This window comes from Erinaceus europaeus, chromosome 17, assembly GCF_950295315.1.
Source record: "Erinaceus europaeus chromosome 17, mEriEur2.1, whole genome shotgun sequence".
Lineage (NCBI taxonomy): Eukaryota > Metazoa > Chordata > Mammalia > Eulipotyphla > Erinaceidae > Erinaceus > Erinaceus europaeus.
The window spans coordinates 76733083-76756354 of record NC_080178.1 but is presented as its reverse complement, the minus strand read 5'-3'; the positions used below and the strand labels follow the sequence as shown (position 1 = coordinate 76756354).

General features: G+C 42.2%; 1 protein-coding gene across 2 annotated transcripts in view; it reads left to right on the top strand.

Annotated features, from left to right (window-relative positions):
* The window catches only part of PDE3B (phosphodiesterase 3B), a 128186-nt gene that overhangs the window by 49338 nt on the left and 55576 nt on the right, over nucleotides 1-23272 (top strand). For both annotated transcript variants that reach the window (XM_060177115.1, XM_060177114.1), the window contains exons 2-3: nucleotides 16856-16906; nucleotides 18745-18984. In XM_060177115.1, coding sequence (XP_060033098.1) covers nucleotides 16856-16906; nucleotides 18745-18984 — 291 coding nt within the window. The remainder of the gene's footprint in view (nucleotides 1-16855; nucleotides 16907-18744; nucleotides 18985-23272) is intronic.

Below are 23272 nucleotides of genomic sequence, written 5' to 3'. Positions count from 1 at the left end.
TTCCCAGTTTGCATTTTCAAGTCTAGTTGCTGTGGGACTTAATCATTTTTTTGCTTAATTTTGAACTCAGTTACCATGACAAAATATATTTACTCAACTAATGTAGTTAGTCAACAGTAGTAGCTGGTAACTTGAATATTGAGTCAGACTAATAAAATCCCAAATGAAAAGTAGCTTTTTTTTTTCATTTAAAATTTACATATATATGGCATTGTGTGTGTGTTGTGTTGGTGGTGCTGGAGATTGAATCTGGGGGCCTCAGACATGAAGGTCTTTTTTTTTTTTTTTTTTTTTTTGCTTCCAGGGTTATCCCTGGGGCTCAATGTCTGCACTACAAGTTCACTGCTCCTGTGGCCATTTTATTTATTTACTTATTTATTTGGATAGGACAAAGAGAAATTAAGGGGGGGGAGCTAGAGAGGGAGAGAGAAGGAAAGACACCTGCAGCCTGGGGCTGGAAACCCAGGTCCTTGTGCTGCCTACTATGTGCACTTAACCCCGTATGACACAGCTCAGCCCCCATGAAGGTCTTTTTGTATAAACATTATGCTATCTTCCCTGCCCATATATATAATTTCATAAGTTTCTTTCTTGGTTAACTAAAATCTACTTGGGTTCTTTTATAATAATGTTTGTTAATATCTATTTTCCCCACGTGTATTCTTTAAAGCATTATTTTTATTTATTTATTCCCTTTTGTTGCCCTTTTTTTATTCTTGTAGTTATTATTGTTGTTGTTGGATAGGACAGAGAGAGAGGGAGAGAGGAGGGAAAGACAGAGAAGAGGAGAGAAAGACAGACACCCACAGACCTGCTTCACCGCCTGTGAAGCGACCCCCCCACACACAGGTGGGGAGCCGGGGGCTCAAACTGGGATCCTTATGCTTGTCCTTGAGTTTTGCGCCCCTGTGCTTAATTAAAGCATTTTTTAATGAAATAGGAATCAGAGCATTACTCCAGCATATGGAGTGCTAGGGTGTAAAGTCAGTACTGTATATGTACATGTGTGTCTATGTATGTGCACTCTTAGATGTATGTGTGTCTTGTGTTTTGTCGCTAAACTAGCTCCTCTGCAGTCAGTATTCAGTCTTAAACTAAAGGCAGGGAGGGGCATACTAAACGTGTCTTTTCTCAGCATTTAAACTTTTATTACCGAAAAGTTGTTTAATTTCCACACAATGGATAAGAAAATACACTTTAGTACACATACTTCTTTCCTTTATAGACCTGTGTACTTGATGTCTTTTACGTATTAGTGAGCAATCCATTTGGCAGAACCAGAGAGCTTCATTTATGGTCTCTCATTTTTTTAAAATCATATTAGGGATATGCTTGTTTATATTTAATATAGTTTCTGGTTGTTACTTCCAGTTTGTAATTGTAACTTAAAAAAAAAAAAAAACAACTCCGCTCTTTAAGGAACATGTGCATTGTGACCTCTAAGTACTCTTCTTTCAGTAGATTAGATCCATTGACTGAGATTAAAACACAGGAAGCAGAGAGCAGGAACTGACAAACACAGGGAGTTTTCAGTAAGCTGTAGAAAGCAGGTAGTAGATCTTTTGGTGGATTTTCTAAAACCTCCACCCCCTTTGGTCCAAGGAGATAATGAGTTTGGTTGGGAAAATGAGTTGGTAGAATTATATAAAGGGTCATCAGAGGCATGTCTAAAGCTTTTCTTTGTGAACAATTTGTCTCTCTAAAACTAAATAGCCCCATGGTCTGGGCAATAGCACTGTGGCTTACACAACAGATTTTCATGCTCGAGACACCATAAATCCCAAGTTTGATCCATGTCATCATCGTAAGCCAGAGCTGAGTAGTACTCTGGCAAGTAAGTAAGTAAGGATGTAAGTCAGAGTTCCTTTACTTGAATCTGCTACAAATAGACTTTTAATTGAGTGAGGTTATGCACACAGGTGAAAAAGGAAGTACATAATTGTTATTTTAAAAGACTAATTTTATTATTTTCATGTGAGATGCCGTTGATCTGGGCTGGTAGCCTGCAAGTCTTATACTCTGCCAGCTAGGCTTTCTCCCTCTGCTCATTTAGTCATTCTGATCTTCGTTTTCTTTATAAAATAAGAAGGTTTGAAGTTGGGGCAGCTTGGAACGTCCATACTCATGACCACAGAATGTGAGCTGAGATCTACAGGCTCAGGAACAGGATTCCTATCACCCAAACTCCCAGAAAGAAGTTAGGGTCCCTCCCCACTAGGGAAAGAGAGAGGCAGGCTGGGAGTATGGATCCACCTGCCAACGCCCATGTTCAGCAGGGAAGCAATGACAGAAGCCAGACCTTCCACCTTCTGCCTCCCATAATGACCCTGGGTCCGTACTCCCAGAGGGATAAAGAATAGGAAAGCTACCAGGGGAAGGGATGGGATATAGAGATATGGTGGTAGGAATTGTGTGGAGTGGTACCCCTCTTATCCTGTGTTTTTTTTTTGTCGGTGTTTCCTTTTTATAAATAAAAATCTTAGAAATTGATAAGGTTTGGAGAAGTAGTATAATGGTTATGCAGAAAGACTTTCTGAGGCACCAAAGGTCTCAGGTTCAATCTCCAGCATCAGCAGAAACCAGAACTGAACAGAGCTTTGGTAAAACAAATGAAAAAAGTATAAAATAATCAGAGTAGAGTGTCTGGTTTCTAGATTGTGCGTGTTGGCAGCTAGAATTAAGAGACAGTTGATTGAAGAACATTACAAATGATACAGGTTTCATGATATACATATAGTGATAGAAAAATCACAGGGTTTTTTTTTTTCTTTTTTAAAATTAGTGATTTAAGATTGATTTACAAAAGGGCGGGGAGTGGCTCCCAAACTCGAAAAAAATATATAAATACAATAAACTGTTTACCCCATCAATCTGACCCAGGGTCCATGTCTATTCATGTTCAGCACAGGAGCCTGTGTGACCTCTGCATCCCTGTCAGTCTGAGCCCACAGTCCATGGTCACAGCTGGGAACATTCTAGGCTGCACTCATTTCAGGACCCGTCTTCCTTGATTGGCAGAGTAGGATGACCGAGCTTCCCTTATAGACTAGCGCAGTCCCTACCATCGCTGCTTTATAGTGAAGATTAGGCTCTGGACAGGCCCACGAGGGTGACCCGTGATGATGGAGAGAGGGGTCTGTTAGGTCTAGGCCCATCATATCTGTGTGGGAATCCAAGGGTTTCCTAACTAGGCCTCAGATGATGGGGTGGCCTGGTAGTGACCATAAAAGCCATCATGAACTTATTTGATCTGACAAGCTTTCTCCCAGTTGTCCAAGTGTTGGGTGTCATTTGTTATAGGCAGACCTTAATTAGGTGTAGGGGGTCTGGTCTCAAGTTAGGGAGGAAATAGACCTAGAAGTTTAGTGGCATCTAAAATAACCTTAAGTTTTACGGTATTTACTTGTTTGATGAGGCTAGTGAAGGTTGTCATAGGGATAGGTGTTTTTGCCAGGATATCTCTTGGCCAACTATGTACAGTGTTTCTTCTTAAGATTATCAAAGGGTGACAGCGATGCTGGATCTGGCAGAAGAGATTAGAAGATGTCTTGCTTTCTTTTGTGTAGTTAGTGGAGTATATAGAGTGAGGGAGGGAGTGAAGTAGGGCGTATAAGAGGAGTATGTCTAGGCCCAAGGAGTAAATATTACATTAGACAATTTGTGGTGGCTTCTGTACGTCTTTCTGCTTGCTTGCTGGGCTTCACAGGTCTAAGTCTAACCACTGCAGACTATTAAGCACAGACTATTACGATATTGAGTTGCGCCTACCTTATGGATGCCCTAGCCTCTATCTAGGGTCTGCAGCTTTGCTGGAAGGTACCCCAGTTGAGATGGAACTAGGCTGTCCCTCATGTTAGGGAAGGTCTCACCAGATTATTGGAGCTAGAAGGTTGACATCTCAGGCTTGGCATCTCTGGGTACAGCCAATCCAAAGTGAAAAGGCAGTGACAGGGTAACATGGCATGGCGGCACTGGTTGCATTGATTTAGTTGAGAGAAAAGTTTATATATATATGACAGTCAACCCATATCTGTGACCTTAGGAAAACCACTGTAGTTTCCAGTGGAGGGAATGGGGACACAGAACTCTGGTGGGAATGGTGTGGAATTGTACTCCTGTTATCTTAAAATTTTGTAAACCAATATTAAATCACTAATAATAATAAAAAATAAAAGAAAGAAAATTGGAAAATTTTAGGTTAAATTGATATGGGGAAGGAGAGAGAATCTTTTAAATGATTAATTCATTCAGTAATCATTTAATGTAACATTATACATTTAAATACTTGTGTTTATTCACATTATGCATGAAGGTAACTCTGCGTGAAAAGGCGGATGTGATACACATGTGCGTCTGGAAATATCTCTCCCAGCAAAGTATCAGTGAGCACACATTGTATTTCCCTTCTCTTTTTGCTATATTTGGTTTGCCACATTTGGAATTTTTTACTTTTAACTAAATTTTACATTATTTTAATTGCAATGAGTCCGAAACTTGAAGACTTTAAAGACTTTTTACAAGGGGGTTTCACTCACCATTTATTGTCCTTCAAATGCATGATGGGAACAATATTTACATATGACTTGGAATGATTCCCATACTCTGTCTAAAGATGGGTTGGGCAGAATCCATGTCGGAGATTCAAGAGTCTGGGCCGTCTGTTGGCATTGACACATGTAAAACTTCAAGGCAGGGTGGAAGGGGTAGGCTGCAGGGCCTGAGCAAATCCTGGAGCCCAAACTCCCACAGGGAAGTTGAGCTTTTTCCTAAAGAGCAATCTGACCCTCGTCAGTCATGCTCTTGGGGCAGAAATCACAAATGGATGGTGAAATATACTTGTAACCTCTGCCCATGGCGCAATGGCATGACGATGGGCCATTATGTCATTTGGAGAAACAAAGGTCGCCTGTCTGTGCTTGAGCTTTTAAAGGGACCAAAGTATTAAAAGAACCACGGTATAGAACTCCTAAGGAAAAGGGTTTCCAGTAGAGAGTTTGCAAGTGTTATTTAAAAGCTTTTCTTGTAGGTATATCTGTATCTCTGTATGTCTCCCTCTCTTTCTCCCCTTCCTCACTCAGTTTCTCTCTGTCCTGTCCAGTAACATGTAAAGAAAGTAGGAAAGTGGGCCGTGGACTAAAGCACAGAAAATTTGTCTGTAGTAGCAGAAAGAGACACAGTGAATGTGGCATAGGTGTTGGAGGGTAATTTGGTAAATAAAAACAAGGTATTTTTCACTTTTGGAAAGAAAGGCTGTAAAAAAAAAGCCATAAATAATTGCCCTTTTATTACAGCAGAAGATCATAAAATTAGAGAAAGATATCCTACAGTTCAAATTCTACTTTTGTGACTTACTTTTGTGACATGACAAAACTTCCTTACGACATCCTGTGTTATTTAATGCCTCAGAAGAACTAGGATTCATTCCAAAGTGGTTCAAATAAGATTTTAATGTAGGGTCTCATCTGAGAGAACGGACAAAGTTAGGAAACTGTTGGGCAGCCAGACAGCAGTTGCCTCAACTGAGGCCGAGGGTGGAGATGGTATTTTCAGAGACTTCAGCTGCTGAGAGAAGACGGCCTGAGAAAAACCGCACTTGAGGGACTGTTGCCAGAGAAGGCACCGATGCAACTGAGAGGAAACACCCACCATCTCTTTCTCTTCAACTCCAGGTTCTTGCTGGGGCTGATGCAGATTTGATAGGTTAGCTTCCCCAAGGTCAAGAGAAGGACATAGAAAGACAGATGTGGAATCATTACTATAACCATTAAGTCTCAGCATCTCCATAGATAAAATGGGATCACTTACGAGGGGCTAGATGGAGGAGAGCACCGTGTGAAGCATGGACTGGACATGGTGTCTTGCACCAGAGCAAAGGACTCTGGGGAGGGACGGAGAGCACAGAGTGAAACATGGACTGGATATGGTATCTTGCACCAAAGCAAAGGACCCTGGGAAGGGAGAGCACAGTGTGAAACATGGACCGGACATGGTGTCTTGCACCAAAGCAAAGGACTCTGGGGCGGAGGGAGAGGGTGGATAGGAAGCAAACTCTGGGGACCCGTATATGGTGAGACTGTCTGCATATGCCAATGATTGCATTGTAAAGCATCAACTCAAAATAAAATAAAATACGCATAATGGTCATACAAAGAGACTCTCAAGCCTGAAGCTCCGAAGTCCCAGGTTCAATCCCCCGCACCACCATAAGCCAGTGTTGATCAGTGCTCTGGTGTAAAAGGAAAGGCATTTGGCTGTAATAATAGGGATAAGTGTGACTTGGAAAGGGAGAGGTGATGGGACCTTGGGGGGAATATATACAGATATAGGCAGATAGCTGTAGAAATGCTAATGAGCTTAGGAGAACTGCTGTAGCTTACAGAGGAGGGAATGGGGACACACAACTCTGGGAATGGTGTGGAGTTGTAGCCCTATTGTAATTTTGTGATTCTAGGCTCAGGTGCACCTGGTTGAGCACACACACATTATAACGTGCGAGGACCCCGATTCAAGCACCCAGACCCCACCTGCACAAGGTGAAGCAGTGCTCTCCGTGTCACTTTCTCCATCCCTGCTCCCCCTTACCCTTACAGACGTGTCTGTATTCTGTCAAAATAAATGAAAAAACAAATGGGGTCACTTGATAAAGTAGCTGTGGTTTTATAAGGCTGTCAAGCAGCCCACTACATTGCTAGGACATAGCAGTTTTTAGTAAACACCATGAGTCAGAAGGTGGTGTGGCATAATAGTTAAAAATCCTGAAAACCTGGGAGTCGGGCGGTAGCGCAGCGGGTTAAGCGCACATGGAGCGAAGCGCAAGGACCTGCAGAAGGATCCCGGTTCGAGCCCCCGGCTCCCCACCTGCAGGGGAGTCGCTTCACAGGCGGTGAAGCAGGTCTGCAGGTGTCTGTCTTTCTCTCCCCCTCTCTGTCTTCCCCTCCTCTCTCCATTTCTCTCTGTCCTATCCAACAACAACATCAATAACAGCAACAATAACTACAATAATAAAAAGGGAATACATAAAAAATATTTTTAAAAAAATCCTGAAAACTTTGCAATCAGGCAAATGTGAACTGGCCTCTGCCGCTTACCGATCATGTGACTTTAGGTTGCTTCTCTTCAGTTAGAGAAACAACTTCACCACAAGAAAGCAGTGCACACGCCAGCCGACGTGCTGCTCTAAAGCATGTAGTCATGATCATATTATTTGATTAGCAAGAATTGTACATGAGATTAGTTTTCCAGTAAGACTGGTCCCTCATCTTCTCCTCCTCCTCCTCCTCCTTCTATTTCTTCTCTTTCTCTTCCTCCTCCTCCTCCTCATTCTTCTCACTGGACCCTTTTTTTCTACAGGCTTTGCCAACTATGTTTACACTTTTGATATTAGAAAATATAGTTTAAATTTTGGACTGTCTGTCTGTTTTGTTTGTGGGTTACACTCAGTTAACATTCTAAAAGGTAAATGGATTTCTTCACTGAGCTTAAGTTGGAAGGCACCAAATTAGGAAATGTTGCAAATACTGAAACTCAGTCAATTTCATTAGCACCAATTTGTACCTGAGTTCAAGTAAAATAAAGAATGTAGTAATGGGTCATGCATAACTACTCCATGATAGATATTCTTTCTATCTGACATAAATATAACAGCTCTCTTAAGTTTTGAGAACATATAGATGTTTTTCTTCGGGCCACACAGGGAACAATGAAGTGAAACCTCAGTGACGTAATTGAACCTGATAAAACATCTGGTCTCAGTGTTGATGTTTCACTGTGGTACTGGTGGTTTTGCAGAGCTCTGTAAAGCTTGTTGGACTTATAAACATATTCAAACAGAAACTTTTATCAGGATTCAACTTTTTGAACCACAAAGAAAAAGCAGAATTTCTATAAAGGCCCAGTGTGTATCAAGTCAGTTACTTTTCAAAGTGTACACTTCAGCTGAGAGGAAAATGCAGTTTAAAAAAAAAAATGTTTTAAATTTTAAACAAGTCACTACTGTATGAAAAAAACTTAATTTCTAAACCTGTGTTTTATTTATTTATTTATTTATTTAGTCTCCAGGGTTATTGCTGGGGCTTGGTGCCTGGACCACAAATCCACCGCTCCTGGAGGCTTTTTTTCCCCCCCCCTTCTGTTGCCCTGGTTGTTTTAGTTGTGGTTGTTATTGTTGTTATTGATGTCGTCGTTGCTGGATAGGACAGAGAGAAATGGAGAGAGGAGGGGAAGACAGAGAGGGGGAGAGAAAGACAGACACCTGCACACCTGCTTCACCGCCTGTGAAACGACTTCCCTGCAGGTGGGGAGCCGGGATCCTTCTGCCGGTCCTTGCGGTCCTTGCGCTTGGTGCCATGTGCGCTTAACCTGCTGCACCACCGCCCGACTCCCCCCACCCTGTGCTTTATTTTAAAGAAACAGAGAAAGATAATAATGGAGGCTCCTAAAGCAGCAAGTGGAAAACTTCATGCTCTTATCAATCATGTCACGGTGGAATTTTTCTTGGGAGTCAAAATCTAGCTCTAGGGCCATCAAGATAGCTCAACTTAGAAAGCTCCTGCCTTGCTGTATTCACAGTTCAGTTCTGAGCCTGGCCCCCACACTCTGGGGGAATTGTTTAGAAATCATTTTATTGGGGGTCGGGCGGTAGCGCAGCGGGTTAAGCGCAGGTGGCGCAAAGCTCAAGGACCGGCAGAAGGATCCCGGTTCAAGCCCCCGCTCCCTACCTGCAGGGGAGTCGCTTCACAGGCAGTGAAGCAGGTCTGCAGGTGTCTGTCTTTCTCTCCCCCTCTCTGTCTTCCCTTCCTCTCTCCATTTCTCTCTGTCCTATCCAACAACAACATCAATAACAACAACAGTAAAAAAACAACAAGGCCAACAAAAAGGAAAAAAAAAATTAAAAAGAAATCATTTTATTGGGGTGGGGATTATGGTTCTCAGAACAGTTGACGCTTAGGTGACTGCTCCCTCTCCCCCTCAGTCCTGTCTGTCTGAAAAAGTCAGCTTGGAACCGTGAAGCCCCTGTGAACAAAAACAAAACAAAAAGCTCTACTTCTTCTTAATATTCGGCTTGAAGTTCAGTGCCTTAATTTTGGCTGACATGGAAACAGTTTCTACACAGACATACATCATCTACTTGGAAGTAAGATTTTTAGGAGCTGTGTGTTATCTGGGAGAGATGGATGCGCTTAGTCATGGTTCTTAAGCGTTTTCTCTTTGCCTCAAGGGTCATCCCTGGGGCTACCTGCCTCCATGATTTATTTGTCTGCCTCCCTATGGACTCTTCTCCGCCCCACCCCATTTAGAGAGAGACAGAGAGGGAGAGATAGAGACAGATAGGAGAGAGACCACAGCTTGTGACACTTACTCTGTGCACTGTCCTCTGCACTGTCCAGGGGCTCGAACCCGGGGCCCTCGATCCTGGCAAAGTGCATGAGTAGGTGAGCTACCTGCTGGCCCCACTTACAGTGCTGGCCTTCGGTCTTCGTTGTGTTGAGTAGGCTAGCAGCCCGAGAGAAGGGGGTATAATGATTCACTGTAAGTTATTTCTCTGTCAGAATTTTATTAATTTACTTGTATGGGACAGAGAGAAATTGAGAGGGGACGGAAGGAAGGAGGAGAGGGAGAAAAGACAGCTCTTACAGCTTTTTCTTCCTGCACGTGGGGACTGGGGGCTTGGTCCTAGGTCCTTTGACATGGTGAACTGTGCACACAACCAGTTGCGCCACCGTCTGTCCCATTTCATAATATTTGAAGTGGAAAAATCATTTTTATACCAGTGAGCATTTTCTTCTATACGAAAAGCAATGATGAGAAAAATGTGTTGTCTCGTAGGATTGTACTGTATGTCGAAGTAAATTCTTTTCTGTTTCTCTTCAACGAGCAAAACCATAAAGTCCTTTACATTTAATTATCTGCTCAGAGTTCTGTCCTGCTCTCAAATATATGTAGTCTGTGGCCAAACATGGAATGAACTTACATCCTATTTTTAATCTCACGCCCAGCATTTACATCTTTACCATGGGTTCCTTTCTGTGACTCAGTTAGCATGTAGATTAGATTCACGGTGAGAACATACTCGCCTTTTGCAAAACTTCTTCACTCTCAGATAACTGACCCCTACACTCATTTCCCAGGTGTTTCCCAGTACACAAAATAATGAATAAGGAAACGGCCAGCTTGTAACGTGGGTTTTCCAGCGGTGCGCCTATAAAAATGCACACACCGCCCTTCAGTCACATGCAGTCCACGCAGAGCTGATTCAGACCCAGCTCAAGAGTCTTTATGTATCCGGACTAGAGAGAGATACCTGCCGTGCACACATGACAGATCTGCTCTTCTGTCGCGTGCTGCATGCATCCTGTGGTGTCCTAAGATGTGACATGGTAAACACGTTGTGGAAATTATTTGATCTGTTCTAGCTTCCAGCATAATGATTATAATCTCTGTGGCTCACTTTACCAGTCTCTTGGCAGCTGTTAATCTTAGTTGTTTTTTTTTTCTGTTAGTTCATTTTCTTTTTTTTTTTTTTAATTTATTTGAGAGAGGGAGAGGGAGAGGGAGAAAGAGAGAGAGAGAGAGAAAGGGAGGGAGAAAGATGTGCTAGGTGACTGCCCTGTTGTGGCTTATGTTGGTATTGGAGCTTGAACCTGGGACCTTAGAGCTTAGTCAGGAGGATTTTTTGCATGATCATCAAGATGTCCCTTAGTACCAGTTTATTTATTATTGTTGTATACAGTTTGCTCAGAAGAGCACAAAATCTGAATGATAACTACAGTTTTCATCTTTTCTGCTTTAGAAACAAAAAAATTTCAATTTCATACAAGTACGGACTACATGCTTGTTCTCAGGAAAATAAAAAGATCATTATCAAGAAGTTTTATTTTGTGTAAGTCATAAAAGTTTTTTTGATGTGGGGGGGTAGATAGCATAATGGTTATGCAGACAGACTGTCAAGCCTGAGGCTCCATCAAGTCCCAGGTTTAATCCCCTGCACCACCATAAGCCAGAGCTGAGCAGTGCTCTGGTAAAAAAAAAAAAAAAAAAAAAAACTTAAAAAAAAAGTTTTTGTGACTTCCCGTCATTATTTGACCAAGTTTCAGAGTAGACAGTGTACAGGAGACTATGTGAGTGGATTGTAAGTCTAAGAAAAACACCCCAGGTGAGAGAGACAGCTTACCTGGGAGCGACCCGGGTTTGAGTCTCAGAACCGTGGACTACATACAAGGGCCATGGCACTGAAGGTTACTGTGGTGTCACTGCCTTTCTCTCTGGATGAAAAAAAGTTAACTCGGGAGCGGTGAGAAGATCACTCATATGAGGCCTCAGCTTCACACATGCACACGCCAACGTTTTATATAGTCACTGTCGTGTGTCTTAGTGACGTTATTTTTAGAAGCTTGTGTGGTACTGTATTTTTTTCATTAGCCTTGTACTTTTTTACTTAGCTTTCGTGTTAATTTTGTTGTTACTTTGTTAGTAGAGCGCACTGCACTTTTGTTTTTAAATACTTTTACTGGGATTAATGGTTTATCGTAAATGCAGTTGTTGGCCCCTGTATAAAGTGTCTCTCACCCTGGGCCTGGGCCCTCCTCCTCCATCACCGGACACCAGGACCTGAGCCCTCCCGCCCCCGCCTGCCCCCAGTCCTTCAGTTTGGGGCCGTCTACCAAACCCAACCGCAGTTCTGCTTTGCGTGTCCTTTCCGTTCTTGTTTCTCAACTTCTGTCCATGAGCGAGACCATCCCATCTTCATCCTTCTCTTGGGGGCTGATCTCACTTCACATGGTTCCTTCCAGCTCCATCCAAGATGGGGTGGAGGAGGTGACTCCGTCGTTCTTAACGGCTGAGTGGGCTTCTGTTGTGGGTAAATACCACAACTTGGTCAGCTGCTCATCTGTTGTTGGACGCCTGGGTTGCGTATAGGTTTTGCCTATTACAGATGGTGACAGACTTTGCAAATAAAAGTGACAAAACTTTTAAGAACCCAGTTTGAAGGCGTTTTTTAAGAATGCGGATATAATACAATGAAAACGATGCCGATTTATCAGCTGTGTGGAGGGCGTCATAGCACTGCAGCTCAGATGACTTCTGTTGTTGCTGACGGACGAAGCCAAGCACAAAGATGTTTGCCAGGCAGAGTCCTGACTAAGAGAGACGAGTTTTACACTTAAGGCTGGAATATGGCATACTGAGTTCCTTCCTCACTGAGGAAACTTAGATAACTGATGCCTGACTCCCTTGCTGTTTCCCACTTCATAGTTTCTTGTGCACACTGTACGCGTTGGCACCGTCTGTGACCTTTCACTGGGTCCTGTCTCGTTAGTTCCCCTGCAGTCTTCCCTCATTCATTCCAGCCACGGACAAGCAAGAGCTTAATGCCCACACATTTCCTGTCAGGAACTACCGCTCTTTCGCATTGCCTTTGATTTTTTTTTTTTTTTTAAAGTTTTTTAGTTTTTGAGGTAACGTTGGTCAGTTAGCATGTCATGGCCTTTTGTAGCAGTTGCTTGAGGGTTTCTTTTTCTAGTCATCCTTTGTACTTTGTTGTTGTTGTTGCCCTTGTTGCTGTTGTTATGGGACAGGACAGAGAGAAATGAGAGAGGAGGGGAAGACTGAGAGGGGGACAGACAGACGGACACCTGCAGATCTGCTTCAGCACTTGTGAAGCGACCCCTCTACAGGTGGGGCTCGAACCGGTGTCCTTACGCCGGTCCTTGCGCTTCGCACCATGTGCGCTTAGCCCGCTGCGCCACCGCCCGGCCCTCTCGTTAGTATTTCTTTAGCTCCGTAGACCTTAATTTTTCCTCAGAGTTGAGCAAATGCTTGTGAGCTGTTTATAACGTGTGGCCGAGAGAGTGGCCCCGGTGGTGGGGCCCACAGCTTGCACCCCGCATTTCCTGGCCGCATCCTAGAGCCCAGGGCACTGCGCACAGGAGGGCGGTGCTTCTCCACCCACTGCGCTGTCGCCTGGGGCCTCTGAATGTCGCTCCTGATTTCTGTATTTCACAGTGAGCCATGTTTGGAAAAACACTCCGCTAAGATATACCTCAGATGCAGGATTGCAAGGTCATATTCTAGTACTTATGCAGTAAAAGAAGACATTTTCTTAAAAAAAAAACTGCTGTATCCTTAATTTCATGTCTAGTTCAGATTTCACAGAAGGAAGCCTGCCCCCCCCCCCCCCATTTCTGGCTTTCACTATCTCTTTTCATTTCCTTATATGTTGGTGATTGCACACTAAGACCTGCTACTTTGGGGCAGTTTTTTTTTTTGTTTGTTTTTTTAATCCTAGAGAAGATGACTGCAAATAAAACATGAGCTTCTGAGTTGAGTCAAAACTCTTTTCATTTCCTTATATGTTGGTGATTTCAGACTAGGACCTGCTGCTACCTTTTTGGCAGTTTTTTTTTTTTTTTTTTAATCCTAGAGAAGATGACTGCAAATAAAATATGAGCTTCTGAGTTAAGTCAAAACTAAGCTTCTGGGTTAATTCAAAACCAGCCTAGCAAGTGCAAGTGAGGGAACACCAGACTGAGGTGCTGGCCAAAGGGGAGTGACTTCCTTAGTGGTACTTACTGGCCGTTAAGTACAGTGTGCTGCGCAGCAGAGAGGTCTGCAGAGAAGAGAGACTGAGGGGAAATACACACGGCACCCTAGAGAGTCCTGAGTACAGTTAAAGTACAGTAAGTCTCATGTTAGCGGCCCCAGCAAGGTCTCAGATTCCTCATACGCGGCTCTTAGAAGGAAGAAGATGACTACTTTGTCGGGCAGGGGAAATAGCACAGTAGTTATGCAAACAGACTCTCATGCCTGAGGCTCTAAGGTCCCAGGTTCAATCCCCCGCACCACTATAAGCCAGAGCTGAGATGTGCTCTGGTATTTCTCTCTGTCTCTGTCTCAAAAGTAAATAAATTTAAAAAAGACTACTTTGTCACTGTTTCTCAACAATTTTTTTTTTTTATCACCTCTATTAAGCCTTTAAGACATTTCTTTCCCTAATCATCCTCCCCACCCCCATGGAATTTTGAGAAAAAAAAGCATCTCGATGACCCACGGCGGTGGGGGCTGGGTGGTGACGCGCCCGGTTGAGCGCCCGTGTTACCCACGGCGGTGTTTGGAAGTCTACAACACTGTTTAATATCTTGCTAGGATGTGTTCCCCCTCTCGAACCAAGTCTGTTACATTTTGGGGAATGACAGGATTCTCACTAAGAATGCATGATATGAGTACAGAGAATGACACTAGACATCAAATTGCAAATGTGCAGACATACTTACTTAATCGCTTACAGGTGGATGGGGGTGTGGGGCAGGGAGTTGAACTGGCAAAAGGCTCATCTGACCACGGGCCTGTTGTGCTGTGTGAAAGCCAAGTCGAGCCCTTCCTCTATTCACTAGAGGGACTCTGGCGCTCTGCCGATTCCACTCACTGCCACCCCCCCCTTCACGCCCCAGTTGATGCCCAAGCAGCAGCAAAAAGCTATTACAATAAAAGTATGCTTTGGTTAACAAAAAAGGCAACTTCTCTTTGGTCAACAGGTGATTTGGGGAAATGAGGTAGATGGATGGTATCCTTGAAGAAAGGTAGAAGAAGTCTGGATTGCATGGTGGTACAGTCAGGCATTGTAGAGATGCAGGATGCAAGTGAGTAAACTGGTGTCTCCATCTTGTCGCTGACTTTTCCTGGTGCAACGCCTGACTCCAGCCTGTTGCATTCTGTACTTTTATTGGTGAACTTTCACAGACATCACAATGCTGGAAGAAATGATAACTAAGCTAGTCAAAATCTTCCCTTTCCAAGGAAATTTGACAGGTCAAAAATCATACTCCCGGGGGTGGGGTGGGGTGGGGGATACAGAACAGGAAAGCTTCCAATGGAGGAGACAGGATGTGAAGTCTGGTGGTGGGGGTTGTGTGGAATTGTACCCCTCTTATCCTACTGTCCTGTTGATAAGTATTAAATTAGTAAAAATAAATAAAAAGCAACTGCAACTGGATCTAAAAAGTCAACCCTATAAGAATAATATGGTGAAAATAAAGAGTAGTAATATCAAGTCTATAAGAAATTTAGGGATGTTTAAATGAATCTTAATGTGACTATTCTTAGGGAGTTATTAACATTTGAAATTGTATTACTGCATCTAGGATATAAATTGTGTGCTATTTAAGTCATAACTAAGTATTAGGACCACACTTAGGGCTTTAAAAAGTGTTGCCTACATTTATTTTGAGTCTGCTAACAAGATACTTTGCCTGTTAGACTTCATTTTTCTGGGCACTGCTTCTTGGATTCTCTGATTATAGTGTGTGTTTGGTGGGGTGGGTGGGGGGCTAAGTTTCTATGGCAAGGTATGCCCTGCAAGGATATTAACAAGGAGGTGGTTAGTAACAGTGGACGTGTGTGTGTGTGTGTGTGTGTATGTGTGTGTGTGTGTGTGTGTGTGTGTGTGTGTGTGTTTAGGGTGGGGTTATTTTCTAAAATGGGGTCAACAAGCTATACTCCTCTCACCAAGTCCTGGTAGTCTATTTCTGCATGGTGCTCCAACTAAGAAGTTATGGGTCTGGTTTGTTTGGCATTTAGAAGGCTGTAGAACAAAAGGAATATGACACAGAGATCTGATGTACTTTGCGGAGAAGAGAATGTTCCCTGCCCCATAAAAGACAAAAAAAATCTGCCAGTTCCTGTTAAAATATTGGGCCGATGACAAAGTGGGTAACACTTTAAGATCTTGTAACCAGGAGGCTTGAGACCAAGGACAAGAAACAAACAACTCAATATAAAGAAATGATGTAATGTTACAAGTTAACCAGGTTTACTTCAAGACTAGGGCTTACAGGTACATAGAAATTGACAATTAGAATCATTAAGTTAGGTGTACCATACAGGCACCACCATAGGGAAGAAGCCAGATAGTATGTGGTTTCTTCTATCAAACAGTTGCGCTGGAGATGCCATGAGTTAGTTATTCCTGGCAGCATGTAAAACAAACAAACAAACAAACAAAAAAACCAAGCAAACAGACTTGGTGTTCAAGATAAGTAGGGATTACAGCTTGCTAAACTTAGAGCGTTTCATCCAGCACTACTGGATGGGTTAGCAGCCAGAAAGCCTGCTAGGAAGGACAGGAACAGACTAAGTTGGAACTAAGAAATTACAAACAGGAAAACCCACGCTAGCTAGCCGGATTATCAAAAGGGTCCTTGTCTTTCTATAAGCCCAGCCCTTTATACGTCATGGAGCCTAAGTGCCCTACTAGTAAGGAAATAGCACCACCCACTGGCTCTGGTTTAGAATGGTTAAGTTCTAGCGTCTTGACAGTTTGGATGTGATTTTGGATTTATACTGAAAATTCTTTTTTAAAAAAATATGTTTCTTAATGAGAGATGGTAGATGAGGATTTAGCAAGTATCAGAGCACTACTTGGTTCTGGTTTTTGGTGGCGGCAGGGGATGACTTTGGGGTCTCAAGTCCTCAGACTGAAGTCTTTCGCATAGCCTTTATGCTAATTCCTCGGTCCCCAAAGACTTCTTTCTATGATAACAAATATTTGGAAGGTTATTAGACTTTAGTTCATCTTATCCTTACGATTCTTTTGACTTCTCAATCACAGTTCGAAAAACTAAAGAAATATTCTGTGTAGAAATCTGAAAAGTGTTACACATGTACCAACTACGGTATTTTACTGTTGATTGTAAACCATTAATCTTCCCAATAAAGAAAAAAAGACATTCTGTAGAAAGATAATTTTTATTCTTGCTGTCTTCTATCACTATGGGGATTTGTAATTGAAGATGTTCTGTTTTGTCTTTACATGTATTTTTTTCTTTCCTGGCCTCTCACAGTGATTTTTTTCCCCCCCCAGATGATTCTTTGGGATTGGGACTTAAAGCAATGGTATAAGCCTCATTATCAGGTAAATGATATCACTAATATGCCTGTAACTAAGTTTTTAACATTTAAAGATACGTTTATAATATTTTTTTCTCCCACTAAGCTAAAATAATCAGAACTTTCTCTTTGGTCATTCTTAGTGGTAAGGGAAACAAAGTGATAATCATGGGTTAGTTTTTTTTGTTGTTGCCGTGGACAACGGAACCACCAAGAGGAAAAATAAAGGCCATATATCCGGGGAAAAAAGCAGAGCAATTGGAAAATTATTTTATTAGGGAAACAGACTTACTGACAGCTCGGGGGCAAACATCTTATCGAATCATACATTCCGGGAAATTTACAATCCCATGAGACTAGGATCAATAGCAAGAAAAAGCAGTACTGGAATCCTTAAGGCTGCTTACTCTAGTCTTATTACCTTGCATCACCATAAGTAATTCCTTCTCTGACTTCTAACAGTTATATTTGTTATATATATATATTTAAATAGAATATAGTATGCAATTTAGAAGTTTGATAATTGAAGTAATATTAATCAGAAGAAAATGAAGATAGAAAATATGTTACTTTCCGTGAGCTAAATTGGCCCCTCTTCATCTTGAAATGTTCATGTATTGTACTCTATACAAATTGTATGTGTTTCACGTGTTTCGAAACCATGGTTTCCCTACTAATATAAAACAGGGTTAATATGTGTGTTTATAAATACATCAGCCTGTTTCCACACTGATGTAAAACAGGATTAATCTGGTGTGTGTTTATAAATCCATCACCCTGCTTATTAAATGTAGTTAGTTGCCTCAATACTACTTTTTCAGAAATGAGTACTCCTTTGAATGATTGATTAAAAAAAAAATTTAAACAGAACGGAAGCTTATACAATCCACGAGAATAAATTATTCTCTGGAATTTGAACAGAATAATGTCACTGTCACAATCAGATGAAGGCCACGGGTGACCGAGAAGAATCTATACCAAGAACTTCCCAGCCATATCCACCAAGGTCCGGATTCTAACTAAAAACATATCTAAATTACTAGTGCAATATAAAAATAAGATTATAGTCTGGCAGAAGGACCTTTGTCCCTTCTCTGCTTTACTCTTAATTTTTTAAAAATTTTAAACAGGATTTTTATAGATGAGACAGATATACAACAAAGTGAAGAAACACAAAGTCTAGATATTAAGTAACTTGCTTGAAATCACACTTGATAGGACTAATGTCTAAATCTCTTTTCTTTTTAACTTATTTATTGGGCAGAGGCCAAGGAAAAGGGAAGATGGGGCAAGAGAGAGATATCTGCACCTCTGCTTTACGAAATGTGGAAATTTTCCCCTGCAGTTGGGGGCTGGGGCTTGAGCCTTAGTCCTTGCACATTGTAATATGTGTGCTTAACTGAGTGTGCCACTGCCTTGCCCTGAAGTCTAAATTTCTAAATCAAGTATGTGTGTTACAAAGTCTTATTAGTCTGCCAGACTGTGCCTCATAGATAAATGGAAGGGAAAATGCTGGCCATGTCTAACATCTTTTTCCATTAAAGAAATGCACAAATCATAGATTTGAAGTCAATGAAATTTAGTTGTGTCTCATATACAGTCAGTAATGAACACATATTTGAAATGGAAGCAATGAAAAATGTTCACAGTGCCTACCAGATACTTCAACAGTAAATATTCTAAAGGTAGAACCACTGTTCAGTCGCCATGTAAACTATACCCAATGAAAATGAATATTTAACAGGATTAAATTTACATATTGTTATATAGACGTTGATTTAAAGTCAAAATTTCCAGGTAACAAATGTGTATGTTTTGTTTGTGTGTTTGTGTGTGTGTGTGTGTGTGTTTCCCCCCTTTCAGAATTCTGGAGTAGGAAGCGGAGTTGGCCTTTCAGTGCTGAATGAAGCTCGGAATATGGTGTCTGATCTTCTGACTGACCCCACCCTCCCCCCCCAAGTCATTTCTTCTCTGAGGAGTGTCAGCAGCTTGATGGGCGCTTTCTCAGGGTTCTGCAGGCCGAAGACGAACCCGCTCACACCGTTTCCTGGATTGTACCCCTGCTCAGAAGCAGAGGACCCAGGAGATCGAAGATTCCACAAGGTCAGAATCCATTTCGCAGCCAGCAGCGTTTACCCCACATTTTATTTTTAAATGAAAAAAAAAAAAACTGCTCCTGAGGGGGCCGGGTGGTGGTGGCGCACCTGGCTGAGCGCACATGTTACAGTGCGCAAGGACCCAGGTTCGAGCCCCTGGTCCCCACCTGCAGGGGGAAAGCTTTGCGAGCGGTGAAGCAGGGCTGCAGGTGTCTGACTCTCTCCCTCTCTATCACCCCCCTTCCCTCTCAATTTTTGGTTGTCTCTATCCAATGAATAGATAAAGATAATAAATAAAAATAAAAAAAAAAAAGAAAAACTGCTCCTGAAATCTTGAATGAAAAGACTTTTTTTTTTCTTTGCCCCTTTTTACCAGAATACTTCTCTGGGGCTTATGGTGGTGCTGGGAATTGAACCTGGAACCGTAGGCATCAAAGTGTAATCACCATTAAGCCACATCCTCAGCCCGAGACTTGCTTTTATTTTTAAGAAAGAAGCTTGTTTTTACTGTACACTGAGCTGCTTAGGACTTTGGAGGTAGGTGTTGACTCTCAATGAATGTTCAGAGTTTTTTTTTCCCCCCAGATTTAATCAGGGAGTAAGGAGATTGGGAGCCAGGCCAGCTCACTCCTTCAACTTGTGTGGTGACAAGGATGCCACCTCTTGCAAGCAAGCCCTCTGCATGCTCAGCCAGTACCCCAGCCACATAATTTTATTCTGAGTAACACTGGAGTGAGTGCTTTAACAATTATCTGCTATTTATTATTGTCAAGAAGTCAGTTTAATTTAGGATTTATAGGACAAGTAGCAGATCATGTTATTAGTCTCTTTACATATACATTTTTAAACTTTTTCCTTTTTTTTTTAATTATCTTTATTTATTGGATAGAGACAGCCAGAAATCAAGAGGTAGGAGTAGAGAGGAAGGGAGACACCTGCATCACTGCTTCACCACTTGAAAACTTTCCCCTTGCAGGTGGGGATTGGGAGGCTCGAACCTGGGTCCTTGTGCATTGTAATGTGTACTCAAACAGGTGTGCCACGACCCTGCCCCTCTAATTTTACGTTTTCTTATTCTTGCTTCTCCTTCTCCTTCTACTTCTTTTAACTAGTGTACTGCTCAACTTGTGTTGGGAATTGAACCTGAGACCTCAGAGTCTCAGGCATAAAGTTGTTTTCGTAACCATTATGCTATTCCACTACACACACACACACTTTTATTGAGAGTTTAATGCTTTACTCACTATGACACCACCTGGGACTCTTGTCTCCTTGTGGGCCCACCCCTGTGACCCACTGACTCCTTGCCCGCTGCTCTGTAGAAGCATTTTAGATGTTATCTGTGGTTTACAAGATTACATGGTATAGTCACAGAGTCTTACAGACAGTTTTAGAGTCTATACTGCACCACCAACATAAGGCAAAACCTAATTAATAAGGGTCCTTAGTTACACGATGAAAGAAAATACATCTTTTAAGGAAGCAGTTTAACTTTAAGCATCAAAAAGGAATAGCAGTATACTCATCAATAACATAATTCTACCATAGCCTCGCTACTTTTCACTTGGTATGTTGTTGTTTCTTTGTATTTCCCATTAATATTTGATTCATAAAATGTCCAACATATTTTTTTAAAATATTTATTTTATTTATTTATTCCCTTTTGTTGCCCTTGTTGTTTTTTATTGTTGTAGTTATTATTGTTGTTGTCGTTGTTGGATAGGACAGAGAGAAATGGAGAGAGGAGGGGAAGACAGAGAGGGGGAGAGAAAGATAGACACCTGCAGACCTGCTTCACCGCTTGTGAAGCGACTCCCCTGCAGGTGGGGAGCCGGGGTTTGAACCGGGATCCTTATGCCGGTCCTTGTGCTTTGCGCCACCTGCGCTTAACCCGCTGCGCTACAGCCGGACTCCCATCCAACATATTTTTTTAAACTTTATTTATTTTCCCTTTTGTTGCCTTTTTGTTGTTGTTGTAGTTATTATTATTGTTATTGATGTCGTCGTTGTTGGATAGGACAGAGAGAAATGGAGAGAGGAGGGGAAGACAGAGAGGGGGAGAGAAAGACAGACACCTGCAGACCTGCTTCACCGCCTATGAAGCGACTCCCCTGCAGGTGGGGAGCCGGGGGCTTGAACCGGGATCCTTACGCCGGTCCCTGCGCTTGGCGCCACGTGCGCTTAACCGGTTGCGCTGCCGCCCGACTCCCGGCCAACATATTTTTTTTGTGATTTAAAATCTTAGGTAAAGAGCACATATTACAATGCACAGGGGACCCCCCCCACCCCCGTTCATGCCCCCACCTGCACAGGGCAAACTTCACAAGCAATGAAACAGTGCTTCATGTATTTTTGTATCTCCCCTTTCCCCCTCAGTTTCTGTCTCTGTCCTAAATAAGTACATAAATAATTTTTTTTTTTTAATCTCAGTCATCAGGCTGTCATAGTGTGCTGCTTTTTAACCATGTGCAACCTGGTTTCCAGCCCAGCCTCCACTACACTGAAGGCAGCTTTGGTGCTACGGGTCTCTTTTCATTTAAAAAAAAAATAAATCGCTGAATCTTAAACATAAACTGGCACTGCTAGGACAGGAAAGATAATTCACTTGGGAGGAGCTCACCGTCCACAGGACCCAAGTCTGTTTGGTCACCCAGTGCGTCACTTCAGCGAGGGGGGTGGTGTCAGTGCTATGATTTCTCTCTCTCTCATTCTGAAAAAGTCAGCAGAGACACCCCCTCCCCTTCTGTTTACTGTTTACTGTGTAGAAAAGTGTGCTGGTGTCGTTTCTGAAACATTTCAGTAGAAACCCTTTAAGCAACACACCTATGTGACACTTCCTGAGCCTGCTGCGCAGCGAGGCTCATTTTTGGTACTAGAACTGCTAACAGAGGAGAAGACAGCCCGTTTCCTTTGTTTTTGAAGCTTGTAGAAGTCTGCCAAAATTCTGTTTTTATTTTGGGAAGCTGTAAATAAAAAAGCCTGTTGCTACTACATCAGAAAAGAATGGTGTTTTAATTTGTTAGTCATTTAAGAATAGTTTATAAGATTCCAGGGGTATAATTACACACTACACCTACCACCTAAGTTATCACAGTTTTAGAAACAGATTTGGTCACTTTTTTAAGAAAATGTTCATGTGTTTCAATTCCCTGTGTTTTATATTTGAGTTAAACAATCTAGTAGTTGTAAAAAGAACATTTTTTAAAATTAAGGAAACTAGAACACATGATCTAAAATCAATATATTATGGGGCTGTCAAGACAGCTCACTTAGAAAGGGGCCTGCTTTGCCATGTACAGGGCCCATGTTGAAACCCAGCCACCGCCACACCGGGGAAGACATTGGAAAAACATCCCCAGTCTTCTTCTGTCTGCCAAAGTTGTACCAGAAAGTGAACCCCTAGCAAGCACAATCAGTAGGAAATGTGTCATGTGTCAAGAACTAAAACTAAATTAACCCAATTTATAGGCATAAAGGATTCACCTAATTTTTTTTCCATTGTAAGTCTACCTACAAACGCAAGATCTCTTATCTCTCTCTGAACTTTTTTTTTTTTAATATTTATTCCCTTTTGTTGCCCTTGCTTTTTTTTTTTTTATTGTTGTAGCTATTATTGATGTCGCTGTTGTTGGATAGGACAGAGAGAAATGGGGAGAGGAGGGGAAGACAGAGAGGGGGAGAGAAAGACAGACACCTGCAGACCTGCTTCACCGCCTGGGAAGCGACTCCCCTGCAGGTGGGGAGCCGGGGGCTCGAACCGGGATCCTTAACGCTGGTCCCCGCGCTTTGTGCCACGTGCGCTTAACCCGCTGCGCTACAGCCCAACTCCCTCTCAGAATTTTTTAAAACTTTATTTAGTAGGACAGAGAGAAATCGAGAAATGATAGAGAAGAAGAAAGATACCCGCAGCCCTGCTTCACACTCATGAAGCATTCTTCCCTGCAGATGGGGAGCAGGACACATACTACCATGTGCATTTAACCAGGGCACCTCAGCCCACCCTCCCTAAAATGTTTTCAGTATCTGTTAGTGGGGAAAAACAGAATCGAGCTTCTGTAAATCAGTAAAATACGTGTTTACTATCCTTGAAAATGGAATATTTTCAGAAATTGGGAAGAAGTATCTAAGTATTATCATAAAATCAGCTCAGAATTCTGTAGTTTCCCCAGATTACTTTCTGTGTACATCAATGTTGTACTGAAAATATCAAAACTTTTTCAGGGAGTCTAGCGGTAGCGCAGTGGGTTAAGCGCTTGTGGCGCAAAGCACAAGGACCGGCATAAGAATCTCGGTTC